The sequence below is a fragment of the Typopeltis vanoorti genome, chromosome 23 (genome assembly GCF_054136105.1).
Source record: "Typopeltis vanoorti isolate ZY-2024b chromosome 23, IOZ_Tvanoo_1.0, whole genome shotgun sequence".
In the NCBI taxonomy this organism is placed as follows: Eukaryota; Metazoa; Arthropoda; class Arachnida; order Uropygi; family Thelyphonidae; genus Typopeltis; species Typopeltis vanoorti.
In genome coordinates, this window is record NC_143571.1 from 15920573 (window position 1) to 15936966 (window position 16394).

Here is a 16394-nt window from a genome sequence, read left to right on the forward strand (position 1 = left end):
TTACTATTACTATTATTATTACTATTATTACGGGCAACTCCAGGGAGTCATTAGACTCATCGAGGGAGGCCCCAAATCATATTCATCACAACTATTTGACATTCATACAGTATCTATCATACCTCGCCTTAAACTCATTCACTGTCACAGCATCCACTACAGACTCAGGGAGCGCATTCCACTCATTCACTACTCTAAAAGTAAAGAACCCAGCTCTAACACCTTTACTAACCACACTTTTGCCCAGTTTCCATGGATGTCCCCTAGTCCTCCCACAACCAGCCCTGTTCTCAAAAATATCTTCTGAATTAATTTTATAGAAACCCTTCAGTAATTTGAATGTCTCAATCATATCTCCCCTCCTCTGCCTATCAACCAATTTTTGCAACCCACAAATCCTCAACCTGTTCTCATACGGTTCATTCCACAGACCTGCTATCATCTTGGTCACTCGCCTCTGGATCCTCTCCACCTCCTCCCCATCAAGAAGAAACCTAGGTGACCAAATCTGAGCACAGTAGTCTAGATGGGGTCTTATCAAGGCTCGATAGAGAGGAACAATAACCTGCTTGAATAACCTGAATAATGATATAAACGGTGTTGTCTCAGATTTTCTTGCTAATGTAGGTGTTGGTGTTCCTCAGAGCTCTTATTTACTCACCCTCTTCCTTATATACCTAAATGATTTTCCATCACTGACCTTAAACCCTATCCATAATTCTGCTGATGAGAGCATTCTCCATTCCTTCTATTCATATAGCAAATTGTGCAATGCTCAGAATGTCTCATGCTTCCAAAATCTTTTATAATTGGTACCCTAAACCCTGATCTCCATACCATCCTTCATTGAGTAACAACCTAGTTACATTCAATGCTTTCCAAACATATATATATTTTTTTTTTTTTTCTCACAAAAAAGACCATTTTTCTCCACTGTTATATCTAGGATGGTTGTGTGACTATGTGACTGCCTTATTGTTATATCTCTAACTGTCTTTACTTTAGCCTTACAGTTAACATAAATTTTTGTATCACTTAATATCAGATATGCGTTTGCCGACGAATTTATATTGATTAAAGACTGCGCCAGCCGGCAACTAAATTCTGATATGTCATCCAAGAATACTTAAAAAAAAATGTAGGGATCAAGAAGTAAGCAGTCGTGGTCCCAGTTTCCCCTTAAATGCACGGTACAAAATTTTCCAAACGGTAGCTCAAATCTGCAGAAAGGATGACAAACTCATTTGATTATATTTTAAGAAACACATTTATTATTGCACAAAGACAAGTATACATGTTAATCAAATCCTTAATCTTAAAAGAGTCTGGGTTCCCTTTACTTAATTAATCACAAACAAATCTTCTATATTATAGTCCCTTACTTGACATAAATTCCTCACTTCTGAACGCACATCTATTCTCAGACTCTTATAACTAAATTACCTTATTATCACACATGTAATATTTCATATATACACAAGACAACTCAATACTTCTGACATGAATTTCTCTAGGATAATACTTCTTAATCTTACTTAATCCCCCCTCCAAAATTTTAGCTAACATTTAATTACGTTCTGACCATATAACAATACTGTTCTTAAATCACACAAACAGTTCAGACCTTGGCCTCCTGTTCGGCTGGAGCCTAATATGCTTCCTTCTCAACTGTAGACAAAAGTGTCCAAATCGCAGACTGTTCTTATAACACTACACAGAAATAGCATGCTTCCTTAACTTCTGTTTCCCCACTCTTCAGTTACTTTAATTCAACATTAACATAAGAAAATCTTCCGCTTACCGTTCTTGCCTTGAACTGGATACTTTGGTCGGCTTACTGTACCTTCACTGATGGCGGTCTTGCTATTCCTTTGTTTCCATACGAACTGAAAAACACTCATACACAGATTTGAACACTGACATCGATTTCATCAGTGGCTCTTTCTTCTTATGGATCTGAATACATTGTAGTTGCAGCTATGGCCCACATAGCACACATAGCAAGGGGGGATTCTTGCTACACGTGGCGGCAAGCTCTACACAGCTCTCCGACAGGACTAGGTGCCGACGAAACCCAGAGACAAGAGATACAAGAGAGTGATTCGAATTCCCGCCGAAACCTTTATACTCCAAAACAGCTCCCTCACGCGGTGGTGTCGTCACACATACGGCGGCTGCCGATTGGACGCCGTGGCTACGAACTGATTTTACATGGCTTAAAGTTTACTCTAGCTTATACACATTTACTTGGCAATTTATACATGATTTTATATTTTAATTCACTTACAACTAATTTCTACTTAACTCGTGGGCTATTTTAACATTGTCTAGAGCTCACACATTTGGATATTTACATGTTCTTGGATTGTTAAATGGCACATTCTCTGTCCGGAGGCATAAGCATGTCCTTATACTCTCCTTATGAGGTAACTTAGTGTTGGGTGGGAAAAAAGGATGACTCATCATTTTTTTCTGACACAACACCACTTACTTTTGATAATACTCATTCCAACAGTCAAGACCAGTTCTTTCTTCCTGGACTGACACAGCTTTTCTTGGCACAAAAACATCACTCCTAGCATACCCTGCTTCCAAAAAACATGACATTCTTTTCACTGAAGATATTAATTTTCTTCTGTCGAGCTTTCAACTCTGTACAAATCCCAAATCTGCCCAAACTTGGAATACTGCTCTCATATTTGGAGTGGTGCATAAAAAACCTCTATTAAGAATTCTTGATGCTTTCCAGAAGAGAGTAGTTCAACTAATTCAGGATCCCTCTCCCCAACCACTGTTTTACAGATAGTCACACTGTATCTTCTTTTCTACAGGTATTGCCATGGGTGCTATTTGACAGAATTAGCATTCCTAATTCTGTCAAATAGCACCCCTAATTTCTAATATAATAATATGAGCAACATCTGCACAAGCACATATTTACAGTTGAAGTGCTAATCCAATGAACCTGCTGCTTCCATTTGTCTTTCATTCCACCTACCTCTCTTCTCTGAAACAGCCTTTCCCATGAAGTATTTTCCAACAAACTCAGCTTCCATATTTTCAGAAAAGAATATCATCAGATTGTTCTTCTCTTGACACCTGCCTACAGGCAACATTGATTTGCTATAGGTTTTGCTATATATTAAAAAAAAAAAGTCTTAGGATTTTTTTTGAAATCCAAATAGCAAAATCATTTTGGAAAAATGTATGATAACTTTTGAACCAGTCTTGGATATTGTTTTTAATTCTTGAACATGCTCACTTAGCTCACCTAGCTCTAACATGCTCTTGAGGGTACCAAATAAACAGAAGTCACTGCAGGCATGATTGTCTAATCATTTTGATATTTTATAGTCTAGTGAGCAACGTATGACTTAGTATTACGATGATGTGATGATGTTTTTGTTTCAGCCTGTTCCATCATACTACTGATCAAAGACTTCAAGTTCCACGGTTCAAATTGTAGTAAAAGGATTCTCCATCCCCCATCAGTCATTCTAGATGCAAGTTTATTATGTATTCGTAGGGCATTTTCAGTTTCCCACTATTTATTCTTGTTGATCTTGCTTTAAATATATATATATATACTAGGGGCTCTGCCACCTGATGCCTACGGCCCCCAATCCCCCATGTTCTGGACTGATAGGCTGGTTCTCCGTGAATTCTAATGACTAGAATTTTGAAGACTCGACACTCAGCGTAGCCCTGAGTTTCAAAACGTTTCAAATAACTTGACAAAAACGTTACAGCCTACATCTGTTTCAAGCCGACGTCATATCTGTTTCCAATTTCAGCTTATCATTTTATAGCATAGAGTATAGTATAGAGTAGATATATATATATATATATATATATTTTTTTTTTAAATTACTAAAAAATACCTTTTTAATCCTCCTAGTCGGCATACTGAAGAAATGAATAATCTTAAAGGCAATATATCTATACCATACATAAGCTCAGTCTCTCAAAAATTAGCTAAGGTTCTCAAAAAATATAACAGGACTTTATTCACTCTGCTTCCTAAGATCTGCTCTCTAGTGAGCCGTCCAAAGCCTAGCCATCACAATCTAAACTATCCCTGTGTATACAAGATATGGTGTGACTGTGACATTCCTTACTTTGGCCAGACGGATAAGTCTATTGAATTGCGTATGGAGGAGCACAGGAGGGAGATCACTTACAAGAGAACACATGCCAGTGCTTTATCCAGCCATATCCTTTTTTCTGCCAATTCTGATGATCAAAACCATAGTCATACAATCCTTTGGGATAGATCTAACAACATTTTCCGTTGCCATGACGAATTGGAGAGAAAAATTGTAGAACATTTTTCTCTCAACCCTGTACATTTAAATAATAATTTAAGCTACAACCTCCAACTGTCATTCTACTGTGATCACATACTGACACTCAGGAGATGCTATACGCACTCACTCATCCAGCAATGTGACCAACGAAGGACCAGCTTTGAATACGTCAACTACAACATTTTCACGTTAAATATGTATAGTGACTTTCCTGTGCTGTTCACAGTTTTTATCTTCAATGTTTAATGTTTTTTCTTTTCTTTTATGAAAACATCTGAAGATGGTTGTAGAAAGCCGAAACTAGTCGTGTGATATCATTAAACCTTTTTCCTTTACTCTCGGTTTATGTTATTCAATTCTTTTAAAAAATATGTTTAACAACCGAGTAAATCAACCTCAGTATATATATATAAAGAGAGTATCAAGGGCATATTTTTTTTTCAAAATGTCCCATCTTGTACCTTCACATTACATATACTGTGCATCTTCATTCCATATCATTTACTCTATAAGGTGTTTTGTTAATTTTTCCTTATGGAGATGCCTTCATGAGGAATTCGCATAAAAAAATGGAATCTGCCTCATATTTACATAAAACCTTACTGTCATGATAACATTACCTTGTTTATAATTAAATATTAATTTTTCATTTTATCTTTTGAATTTTTTTTCATCTTTTTTTTTTTTTAATTTTTTTTCAATTTTTCATCATCATCAAATTCCTGCCATATACCCCCAAGGGGTGTACAGGATATGATAGTACTACATGAAAAATTTAGATCATTACTAACTTCCTATCTACAATTTTCCTCCAAATCAGTCTGTTATTTGTCAAGACTCCAACATTATCAGATCTTATATTTCTATCATCTAAGGCAATTTGTACTGTATCAATCCACCTATATCTTGGTTTTCCTCTGGGTTATTTTCTAGCCAACCTGGCAGAGAACACTTTTTTTTTGCTAATCTTTCCTCGCCCATTTTGTTTAAATCTGTTTTCTATCGTTCTACAAGATATCCCTCTTCTCTAACACCTTATATCCGTATAATTTTCATATATAATTTCCTACATCACATAATTTAAAATGTGATAAATAGCATAACATTTTTTTCAATATTTCTTTTTCACTTTTTTTCATGTATACAGTAATAAAAAAATATTATTTTTTAAATTAAATTAATTTATTTTTAGGTCTGTATGCAGGACAACATGGCATTGTTCAAAATTATATGTATGATGAAGAAAAGAATGATTTTTTCATTGGATCATCACCGGAAGAATCTGGTGAACATTGGTGGAGCAGAGCTGAACCTGTATGGGTCACTGCAGAAAAGAATTCATTAAAAACAGCATTATATCAGTGGGATGGTTGCCATTTAAAAATTAAAGATTGGGAACCTACATTTTGTCAGCGATACCACTACAAGGGTGGCAGTGCAAATATGGTTAAGCAGCATTATGAGCTAATGCAAAATTTAAAAGATGCCTTGGACAAACTTTCAAGTAATGTGATACGTCTTGCAATGGTATACTATGAAGGAGTTGATACAATTGGTGAGTTTCAGTACCATCCAATATCATGAGATTAATAGTAAAGAATATATTTCCTTCATTATTAAGTTAGGAATAGTTTACTATATGGCCTATTGTTTTCTATCATTCTATAAGATATCCCTCTTCTCTAACACCCTACATCCGTATAATTTTCATATATAATTTCCTACATCACATAATTTAAAATGTGATAAATAGCATAAAAGCTTTGCAGCAGCAGGGAAGCTTTTATGTTCCTGTGTTATTTGTCACATTCATGTATTTAATTCTTAATAACTGATTCATTTTAGAAATTATGGACTTTACAACCATGTTATAAATAATTATTTTAATTTCTCGACATTTCGACCTTCATATTAAGGTCATCATCTGGTATATACAAATATACAAGGACAAACTGAGTTACATTTCAGACAATAAGCTAAAGAAACAATGATTTGATCACGGTTATTCTACTGGCATGACCTCTAGTGAAAAAAAAAAAAAACCATGCAGATAAAATTACAAATTAATTAATTATTTAGAAACTACTCAAAGCTAAATTCTATTTAAGATAACATGAGAGAAACATTCTTTCTTATAGATAGTTTTCTTACAGTGACGTTGATGTCCTATTTTTAACATTACAATTGTTATATTAGATTTAGGATTCTGGAATATCTACAGTCCTGTTTATAGTTAACTCTTAGGGAGAAAGGTTTCGTGGGTAGAATATGTGCCTTCTATATGCTTGCGATTTTTAGACTATCATTATTGTTCAGATTGGGGTGGTTGATAAGAATCTCAGAGGCTTCTTTAAATTTGCGTTCATACCATGTTTTGGTGTGATGTAAACAACTGGTGCTTTTCCAGTCAATTCTATGTAAAGTGTTCAGGGCATGATCAGAAAGGCCAGCTTCCACTCTCAGGCCATAACATACCCACTCTCCAACAAACAGGCTGTGTTTCACCCATTGTTGCATGGATGTTTTATTAAAGTTTAGACAAATTCTGGTATGAGACTACTACCTTTTCTTGGTATCCCACACCAGCAATGAAATTTTTTTTCATTCATGCATTGTCCCCATGAATAGTTTTAAATCTACCACACATTTAATACTGTCAATGGACTTATTAAAAAAATTATTCCATTCACTTAATATGGCTGGATAATATTTCTTTCATCTATGAAGATTTCCTTTTCATTGCTTTATTTTATTCAGATGATATTCTCCTCTTCAGCTCATCAATCTCACAATGCTTATGCATTATATTCATTATATGCAATATATTTAGTCTTCATTAATTATACAGATTACAACAATGAATAAGCATCAAGAGGTTGAAAGTTGTTGAAAATTAAACATCTTATGCAGTGGCTTTGCATGCCCATTTAGGTTGGCTGTGCTGTCATGTGGCTTATGCAACTTGTGCTACAAAATTCACTTCAATTTGACTATGATTGCATTTTTATTGCTGTAAGAAAGTTTAAGGGGGTGCTTACGGGTCAAAGCTGTATAACTGAGAGGAGACCTCCACATAGCCTTTAAAGGAATGCGGAGAACCGACCAGGACTTCTGACCTAATGTCCAATCCTCACCTTCTCGTGGTGCACCCTGTTGGGCATCTACTTGGATACTGAACGAACGCGGATGGGCTGGCAATTTGGGATTTAGGCAACCAAATTGTATTCTTATTGGTTAAACCAAAATAAAAAATGATGGGACAATATGGCAAAATTTCATGCCGGCTGGGGCGTTGCCCGGTTAAACAAGGCCCCGTTGTTTTCGCCAGGGAACCAGGGCGAACAGCGAAAAGTCAGCTACTGGAACAAATCTGAAAACAAACCCCATCTCAACATCACCAGAGTTAAAGATTGGAACCATCAACATAAGAAGCCTGAATGGCAAAGAAATGGAGCTAGCTGAGGAATTAGATAAGTACCAGATCGACATAATAGGGGTGACTGAAACAAAAACTGGTGAGATCTTCCTGAGCAAATAAATACAAAATGTTATATTCAGACAGTGACAATCAAGGAAAAGAAGGAGTATTCATAGTATTCAACACAAAATACGAGGCTAATCTTCTTGAATGGCAGTCAGTCTCAAGTAGAGTAATGTGGGAAAATATGAGAATGGGGAATTGGACAATGAGACTTATTTGTGCCTATAGTCCCACAGAAGATTCTACTAAGGTAGAAGTGGAGGAATTTTTTGAGGTTTAGAAAAAGCAACTGACACAATGAAAAAGGAAAAGTTGGTCCTTGTTGAGGATCTAAATAGCAGAGTAGGAAATGATTGTGAGACATACAAAAATATTTTGGGAAAATTTGGAGAAAAGAGCAAAGCTAATAATAATGGCAAATATCTGTTAGATTTCTGCTCAGGACATGGACTGGTTATTACTAACACCATGTTCCAACATAAAAATGTGCACAAATTCACATGGAGAGAAGAGGCAAGGAATAAGAAAAGCCTCATTGACTATGTTATTGTTGATAGTGATGTATTCTCCCTGGTGCAGGACACCGGAGTGTAAACAGGATTTGAAATTGGAAACGATCACTATTTAGTCTTGAGCAGAATAAAATTGAATTTCATATTGAAAAGAATAACATGTAAGAAAGTTTTAAAGCGAATAAAAGTTGAGCAGCTCTCAGATGTGAACTGTAGACTAAAATACACAAAGATTATTGAAGAGAAAATGAAAGAGTTTGAGAACAGGAATCAAACCTTGGAGATTCGGTGGCAAACTCTGAAGAAAACATTGATTGATTCTGCCAGAGAGGCATGTGGTGAGGTTGTCTGGAAGGATAAAAAAATCAGAACTCCCTGGTAGACACAGGAAGTTAAAGAGGCAGTGAAGGAAAAGAAGAAAGCATATCAAAAGTTCCTGTCAAATAAGTCAGCTTGTGCTCTTAGAGAATACAGAGACAAATGCAAGAATGCTAAACACTGTGTAAAACTAGCTAAACAAAAATCATGGGAAGACTTTGGCAAGAATATAGAAAATAAATATCAAGAAGGTGGCAAAATATTCTGAAGGTTGTTGAAGAAGCTTAGGAATGGAGGAAAGAGTGCTGTAAAAGGAGTTAGAGATAAAGGTGACATGAAAACGGGAGAAAAAGATATCCTTGAAGTATGGAGTAATTACTTTGAAAAACTGCTAAATGAAACAACCAGTGATGACAGCACAGTGGTAAAAAACACTGACCAGGCATGCAGTCAGGAATACATATCCATACTTGAAGTAGAAAAAGCCATCAAATTTGAAATGTAGAAAGGCAGCAGGAGTAGATGATATTCGACCAGAAATGCTGAAGTATGGTGGTATGAGTCTTACAGTGGCTGCACTGCATAGTTCAGAAAGCCTGGACAGATGGACGAATTCCCGATGATTGGAGTAGAGCTCGCATAGTACCCGTATATAAAAAGGGAAATAAAACAATGTGAGAATTACAGAGGTATTTTCCTACTGAGTGTTCCTGGCAAGATCTATGCAAGTATACTTGAGAAACGGTTGAGAAGAATTGTGGAAGAAACACTTGGTGAAGAACAAGCTGGATTCAGGCCAAATAGAGGCTGTCAGGATCAGATCTTCACTTTACGACAAATAGTCGAGAAAGCATGGGAATATAACAGAGATCTGTATTTAAGTTTTGCTGATTTGGAAAAGGCATATGACAAGGTGCCAAGAGAGAGCTATTCAATATGCTACAGTTATATGGTGTCAATGGGGCATTATATCAAGCAATACTTAGTCTTTATTTGAGTTGTAAGTCAGCAGTTAGAATTGAAGGAAGTACAGGAAGATGGTTTAATGTTAAATCTGGTGTGAGAGAAGGATGTACATTATCCCCTCTGTTATTCATTATCTATATGGATCACGTTATGAATTAAAGTGGTATTAAACATGATATCAAAATTGGAGATGTTAATGTCAGCTCTTTGCTTTATGCGGATGATGTTATACTTCTAAATAAATCCGCTACAAGTCTGCAAGATTCTCTGACTAAATTGAATAGCTGTTGTAATAGATATGGTATGAAGGTCAACAATAAAAAGACAAAGACAATGAAAATAGGCAGAATCATTGAAAATGTCAACTGTGTTGTGAATGGAGAACCTGTCTAACAAGTAAAACATTTCATCTACTTAGGCACGATTTTTACTGAAGATGGTAAATTAAATATAGAAATGGACAACAGAATCAGCAAAGCTGGTATGGTGGGAAGTCAATTGAATAAATTCATATGGAATAAGAGAGAAATTAGTCGGAACACTAAATTAGCTGTATACAAGACAGTGTTCAAACCAGTTTTAACTTATGGATCTGAGAGCTGGGTCAGAAGTAAAACATTTGACCAAAGACTAGAGACTGCAGATATGAGAGTCCTGAGAAAGATTATAGGCGTGAGCAGATGGCATCAATGGCAATATCATATTAAAAACAAGGATATTAGAAAAGAACTTGACATTGTCAGCATCCAGGAATGCATTAGCAGAGCTAATCTCAGGTGGTATGGTCACTTAAACAGAATGGGCGAGGAAAGATTAGCAAAACAAGTTTTCTCCGCCAGGTTGGCAGGAAAACGACCCAGAGGAAGACCAAGATATAGGTGGATTGATATGGTACAAAGTGCCTTAGATGATAGAAATATAAGATCTGATAATGTTGGAGTCTTGACAAGTAACAGACTGATTTGGAGGAAAATTGTAGATAGGAAGTTAGTAATGATGTAATTTTTTTCATTTAGTACTATCATATCCTGTACACCCCTTAAGGGTACATGGCAGGAATTTGATGATGATGATGAAAGTTTTAAGAGTGCCTAGCCCATCAGTGTTCATCTTAATTGGTCCAATGCAATTAATTGTAGGATAACGTTGAATACTTAAATTTATCAATTAATATAATTTTAAATATAGAAAACATAAAGATCAAATGAACAATAGCATTGCTTCATGCGAAGAAGCACATAGTTTACATTTCATGGTGAGATTAGATTATCATTGACAAATACTGGAGTGAGACATGGATAATTTGAATTTTTGATAAGATTTTTAAATGCTGCCATATAATATGCATAGAAATCGGAAAAAGTAATTACTTGGGAATTTTTCTCGATTGAACCAAAGAAAAGCTGAAATAACTAATTTTATTTATTTATACACAACTTTCAACCTCCTTCGACTATAATCATACGATCCACGAAAGCTCTGGCAGAAAATGGAACATTCAGTAGATTATTATTATAATTACAGGCTACTCCATGGACTCCTTAGACTCATCGAGGGAGGCCCTTAAACATCATGCTAAGCACACTATCCAACATTTGTACAGTACCTATCATACTTTCCTTTGAATTCATTCACAGTCATAGCATTTACAACAGACTCTGGCAACCTATTCCACTCATTCACCACTCTTCAAGCAGAATACCCAGTTCTAACACCTTACTAACTATACTCTTGCTCAGTTTCCAAGGATGGCCTGTAGTGTTCTCCCTAAACCAGACATGTTCTGAAAAAATTCCTCTGTATTAATCTTATAAAAACTACTGCACATAATAGTCAAGATGGGGTCTTATCAAGACTCAATGTCTCTGCTCATCAAAGTATTCTTCAGTAACCAAGTAATCTGATGATTTTCTTTAGCCACTTTTGCTATGTGCCCTCTAAATTTTAACTCCCTATCCACTCCCAAATCTCTGGCTTTGTCAGTTTACTGGAGTACAGTTCCATCAATGCAGTGTACAGCTGGTAATTCTTTTCACCCCAAAATGCATAAACTTACATTTTGCCATATTAAACTGCCATCCATTCTCCTTTGCCCAGACTGCCAGTTTATCCAAATCATCCTGCAAAATTTTAACATAATTTCTATTAACTATTGCTCTACCCAACTTTCCATCATCAGCACACAATTGAACAGTTCCTCTGAGATCATTTCCTATATCATTTTAATGTACAAATTAATCAGTAGTGGCCCAAGAATAGCTACCTGTGGCATGCCACTAGTAATGGTCTTCTTCTGGACTCTACTCCTGAATAAACTACTCTCTGATATATCTCAACCACCCTCTTATCCATCTCACCAACCCTATATCCATTCTCTTGTGCTGCAGTTTATTGATTAGAATTCCATGTGGTATCCTGTCAAAGGCTTTTGCAAAGTCCAGCAGTATCACTATAAACCCATTACTTTTATCCAACCTCAGCTGTCACTGTATTATAAAACATGAGCAAGTTACTAAGGCATGACCTACCCTTCACAAAACCAAGTATCCCATTTCAATCTATCCGTTCCTGTATTTTGCTCTTGACCAACTTCTCCAGGTTGCAATGGAATTATTTTCCTCCCTTTCCAACCCCTTGGAACTAACCCAGAGCCAAGACTTAGTTAATTGTACCTGAGTCAGTTGTAAATACTTTGTCTGTTAGTTGTTTCAAGGAGAGGTATGATAGATATTGTGTTGATAGTTTGGGTCTTTGATGATGAGTCTTGGGACTCTTATGGATGTGCCTGTGCAATAATAATACTAATATGTATAAAATTAACCAAATGAGAAAGATGGTTGGCTGCAATTTAAGCATGTAAATTTCCTGCAAATTTGAGGAGTACTGTAGCAGCAGCAACAACAGCAGTAATAGAACTAATTTGCCAGCCTGGTTGGCTGTGTCATTTTCCAACTAGTTGGTTGCGAGTTTGAATCTCGTTATTGGCATGGATGTTTGTGAATGTCTTTAGGTGAATTTCCTCACCTAAAGACATAAACAAATGTGAAACCAATTTGGTTATTTGAAAGCATAAAGGGACTTGAAAAAGTTCCTTGTTTCAGCCTGAGAGCAGGATTTCTTGATTTCTTTTAACCTTTGCCCACCCACAGTATTAAAGATAACAACCTTTCATGGATGGGATTCGCATTAAAAATAATATCAGTAAAATAGTCACTTCTAAATTACAACCAGACTCCTGCTTACAGTTTTTACATGAGATGTTTCCTTTGAGATTTATAGTGTACTGATTTTCTTATCATTTCTGATAGGACACAAATATGGACCGTTATCTCATGAAATGAGGAATGAATTACTTGAAGTGAGCAGAATTGTTCATGAACTTTTAAATGAAATTGAGCAGAGACAGATGCAAGATGAGGTAATTATATGCTCTTCTTACTTAGACCAAATTAATGTGAACACAAATTTTGAAGAAAAATGTCCTTGTAGAGTGAATTTTGATTATGGAATCTTATGTGCATGTGTGTTATTTTTGCACAAATCAGCTCTTCTTGGTGATTAGAACTCAAAGAAAGACCTGGGTTGGAATCCTGTCTAGATGCAAAAAACTTTTAACTAGAAGTGAGTTAACCTGGATTTGGCCACTAGAGGGCCAGACGGTCGGTCGTATTTTCAGGGAGCTCCCGAAAGCTAAGTATAATTTTGAATGAAAATTAGAATATAGGTTAAATTCATAACGTAATATTGTCTAATTTTGGTAGTTTGTTATGTCTGTGTGATTTTGGTGTGAATTCCGTTATTTAATTCAGTATTTAACGATACGTTTCATAGATTTGAATATGGCGCCAATGCGACGTAAGATAATGGCGTCCAAAAATACGACGCCATTGTTCAAAAACTATAGTGTGAGAGAATTTGTCCAATGTGATGTGTGTGGAATGTATGCATTCCCGAATGAGGCTGGTGTTTGGATTGAAAGTGATAGTGGTGGGAGAATGTGCAGAAAGTGTAAGCAAAGTGAGGAGTTGAAGTATGTGTCAGGTTGTGAGACAGTTATGGTTGAAGAAAGCCAGAATGAGAGTGAAAATAGTGGCTTGATAGGGAATGGCAATGTACAAGATGGCAATGATAGCGCTGATCTAAGAAAGAGTGAGAGCAACTATACAGAAAGAGAAAATGGTTTGAATGATAAAAAAAAATGAGGAATTATTTGTAGGAAGTGAGATCGCTAGGTTGCGCGCAGTGATACAAAATGCGCAGCGGCAATTAGAGCACCTGCAAAACTCTTTCCAGAGTGATTCGGCTAACGTAAATAAACAGCGTAAGAGTGGGAGAGTTTCTGAAATGAAGGAAAGAGTGTTGTATGGTGACTCGTTATTAAGAGGAGTGATAGATGGGAGTGTAACTAAATCGTACTTACTGGGTGCGAAATTTAAAGATGTAAGTGAGAGTATTAGAGTGCAAAAACAGAGGGTGAAAGAATTAATAATTGTGGCAGGCACGAATTAATTGAAAGGTGATAAATTTTTCATGAGAGAGGACTTGAAAGTATTGTTAAAGGTAGCAAAAGAAAAGAGTGACAGAGTTAAAATGGTGAGTCTGTTGCTGCGATATGACAGAGAGGAGTTTAGAAGGAGGGCCATAATCGCAAATGACATTATGCGCAGGTTATGCAGACGGTGTTGTGTGGAATGAGTTTGATGGGCAAAAGGACTTATACAAGATGGATGGCCTGCATTTGAATGGACTTGGTGTGCGGAGACTGGAAAAAGTGTTGCTAAATGAAGTGAAAATGGATGTGCAGAACCAGGGAAACTAGAACTACCAAGGAGGGGGGGGGAGTGGATATGCAAACTTCAGTGAGACAGTTGAGTGTAAAAATGTATATAATGTACCTGAACCAGCACTAAAGACAAAAAATGGGAATGGGACATTTAGAATAATTGAGGCTATTTGGTGTGAGATTGAGACTGGCAGAATGAAATATACAGTTGGGTGCTGCTATAGACCAGGTGATGGAATAGATGGTGGAGATAGTATGCATAAACAAAGTGATGATATGAGTGGAAGGAGGGTAATTATTATGGGGGATTTCAACTATGGCAACATTGATTGGAAGGAGGAGAGGACACATGTGAGGAAGGAAATGGATTTTATTCAATTATTAAGGGATAACTATCTGAGACAGCAAGCATGCAATTGAAAATACTAGGGATGTGAGAGTGCTTGACCTGGTAATAGCATCTCACAATTTGACTGTAATGAATATGACCATGTTGCCACCTATTGGTGAGAGTGATCATAAGGTCTTGACCTGGGATGTGGCTAAAGGTGTGGAATTTTTGATTAAGACAGGGTATATGTGGAATTATTATGTTGGCAAGTTTGACAAGCTTAGGAGATTGCTTGGATCAGTGCCATGGCATGTACAACTGCAAGGGCTGGACGTCGATAGAGCATGGGAAGTGGTCAAGGAGCATTTACAGGAAGTTATGGCTGATTGTATACCTAGGGTCCGAATAGTAAAACAAGTAGGGGTTAAATGGATGAATAACACCATTAAGCTTGAGCTGCAAAAAAAGAAACAACTGTGGAGGGAATTTAAAGAAAGGGGTGACCTGCAGGCACACGAACGGTATAAAGTGCAGGCCAGAAGGGTAACGAGTGTGGTAAAAACAGCAAAAGCCGATTATGAAAGGAAACCTAGCTATGCAAGCAAAAGAGAATCCCAAACAGTTCTTTCAATATGCTGCAAGCAAGAAAAAAACTGTACATGGCAAAATGATTTTAAGGAATAACGATGGTAAGGAGGTCACTGAACCAGTCGATATAGTGGAGTTACTGAGCGCGCACTTTGCAAAAGTATATCATCCAGGTGGTGACATTGAAAAAATGAAGGAACCATTAGTTTATACGGGAATTGTGATGAATGAAGTGGAGGTGAATAGTCTATTACAGAACCTTAATGTGAATACATCTGTGGGATTGGATGGTATACCGGCACGGGTCTTGCGTGAAGCGGCTAAGGAATTATCAGTGCCCTTGACCATGTTGTTTAATCTGAGTCTCAGGTCTGGTTTGGTCCCGAAGGCGTGGAAGGAGGGGAAAATAGTTTCACTGCATAAAGGAGGATCCAAGACTATGGTGGCAAATTACTGACCGATCAGCATATCAGGAGTCGTTGTCAAGGTCTTGGAGAAAGTAGTCAAGGGAAAAATACAGGAATAGATTGATGAAAATGAGATACTGTACAGGGGACAGCATGGCTTTGTGAAGGGTAGATCATGCCTCAGTAACTTGCTCAAGTTTTATAACAAGGTGACGGCAGAACTGGATAAGGGAAATGGGTTTACAGTGATACTGCTGGACCTGGCAAAAGCGCTTGACAGGATACCACATGGAATTCTAATCCGTAAACTACAACATATGGGAATGGATATAGGGTTGGTGAGATGGATAGGTGGGTGGTTGATGGAGAGATATCAAAGAGTAGTTTATTCAGGAGTAGAGTCCAAAAGATGGCCTGTGACTAGTGGTGTGCCGCAGGGTTCTGTTCTTGGACCACTGCTGTTTAATTTGTTCATTAACGATATAGGGAAGGATCTAAGTGGAACAGTTCATTTGTTCACTGATGATGCAAAGTTGGGTAGGGCGATAGTGAATGCAGAAGATGTCAAAGTCTTGCAGGATGATTTAGATAGATTGGAGTTCTGGGCTAAGGAGAATGGATGTCAATTTAATGTGACAAAATGTAAGGTTATGCATTTTGGAGTGAAAAGATTGGCAGCAGTATACCACATTGGCGGAACT

At 36.8% G+C, this 16394-nt stretch overlaps 1 protein-coding gene across 1 annotated transcript in view; it reads left to right on the forward strand.

The window, feature by feature from the left end:
• LOC150093652 (glycerophosphocholine cholinephosphodiesterase ENPP6-like) overlaps positions 1-16394 on the forward strand; it is a 92202-nt gene that overhangs the window by 15104 nt on the left and 60704 nt on the right. Inside the window, exons 3-4 of the mRNA XM_090412808.1 lie at positions 5500-5862; positions 12893-13002. Of these exons, the coding sequence (XP_090268934.1) occupies positions 5500-5862; positions 12893-13002 (473 nt within the window). The remainder of the gene's footprint in view (positions 1-5499; positions 5863-12892; positions 13003-16394) is intronic.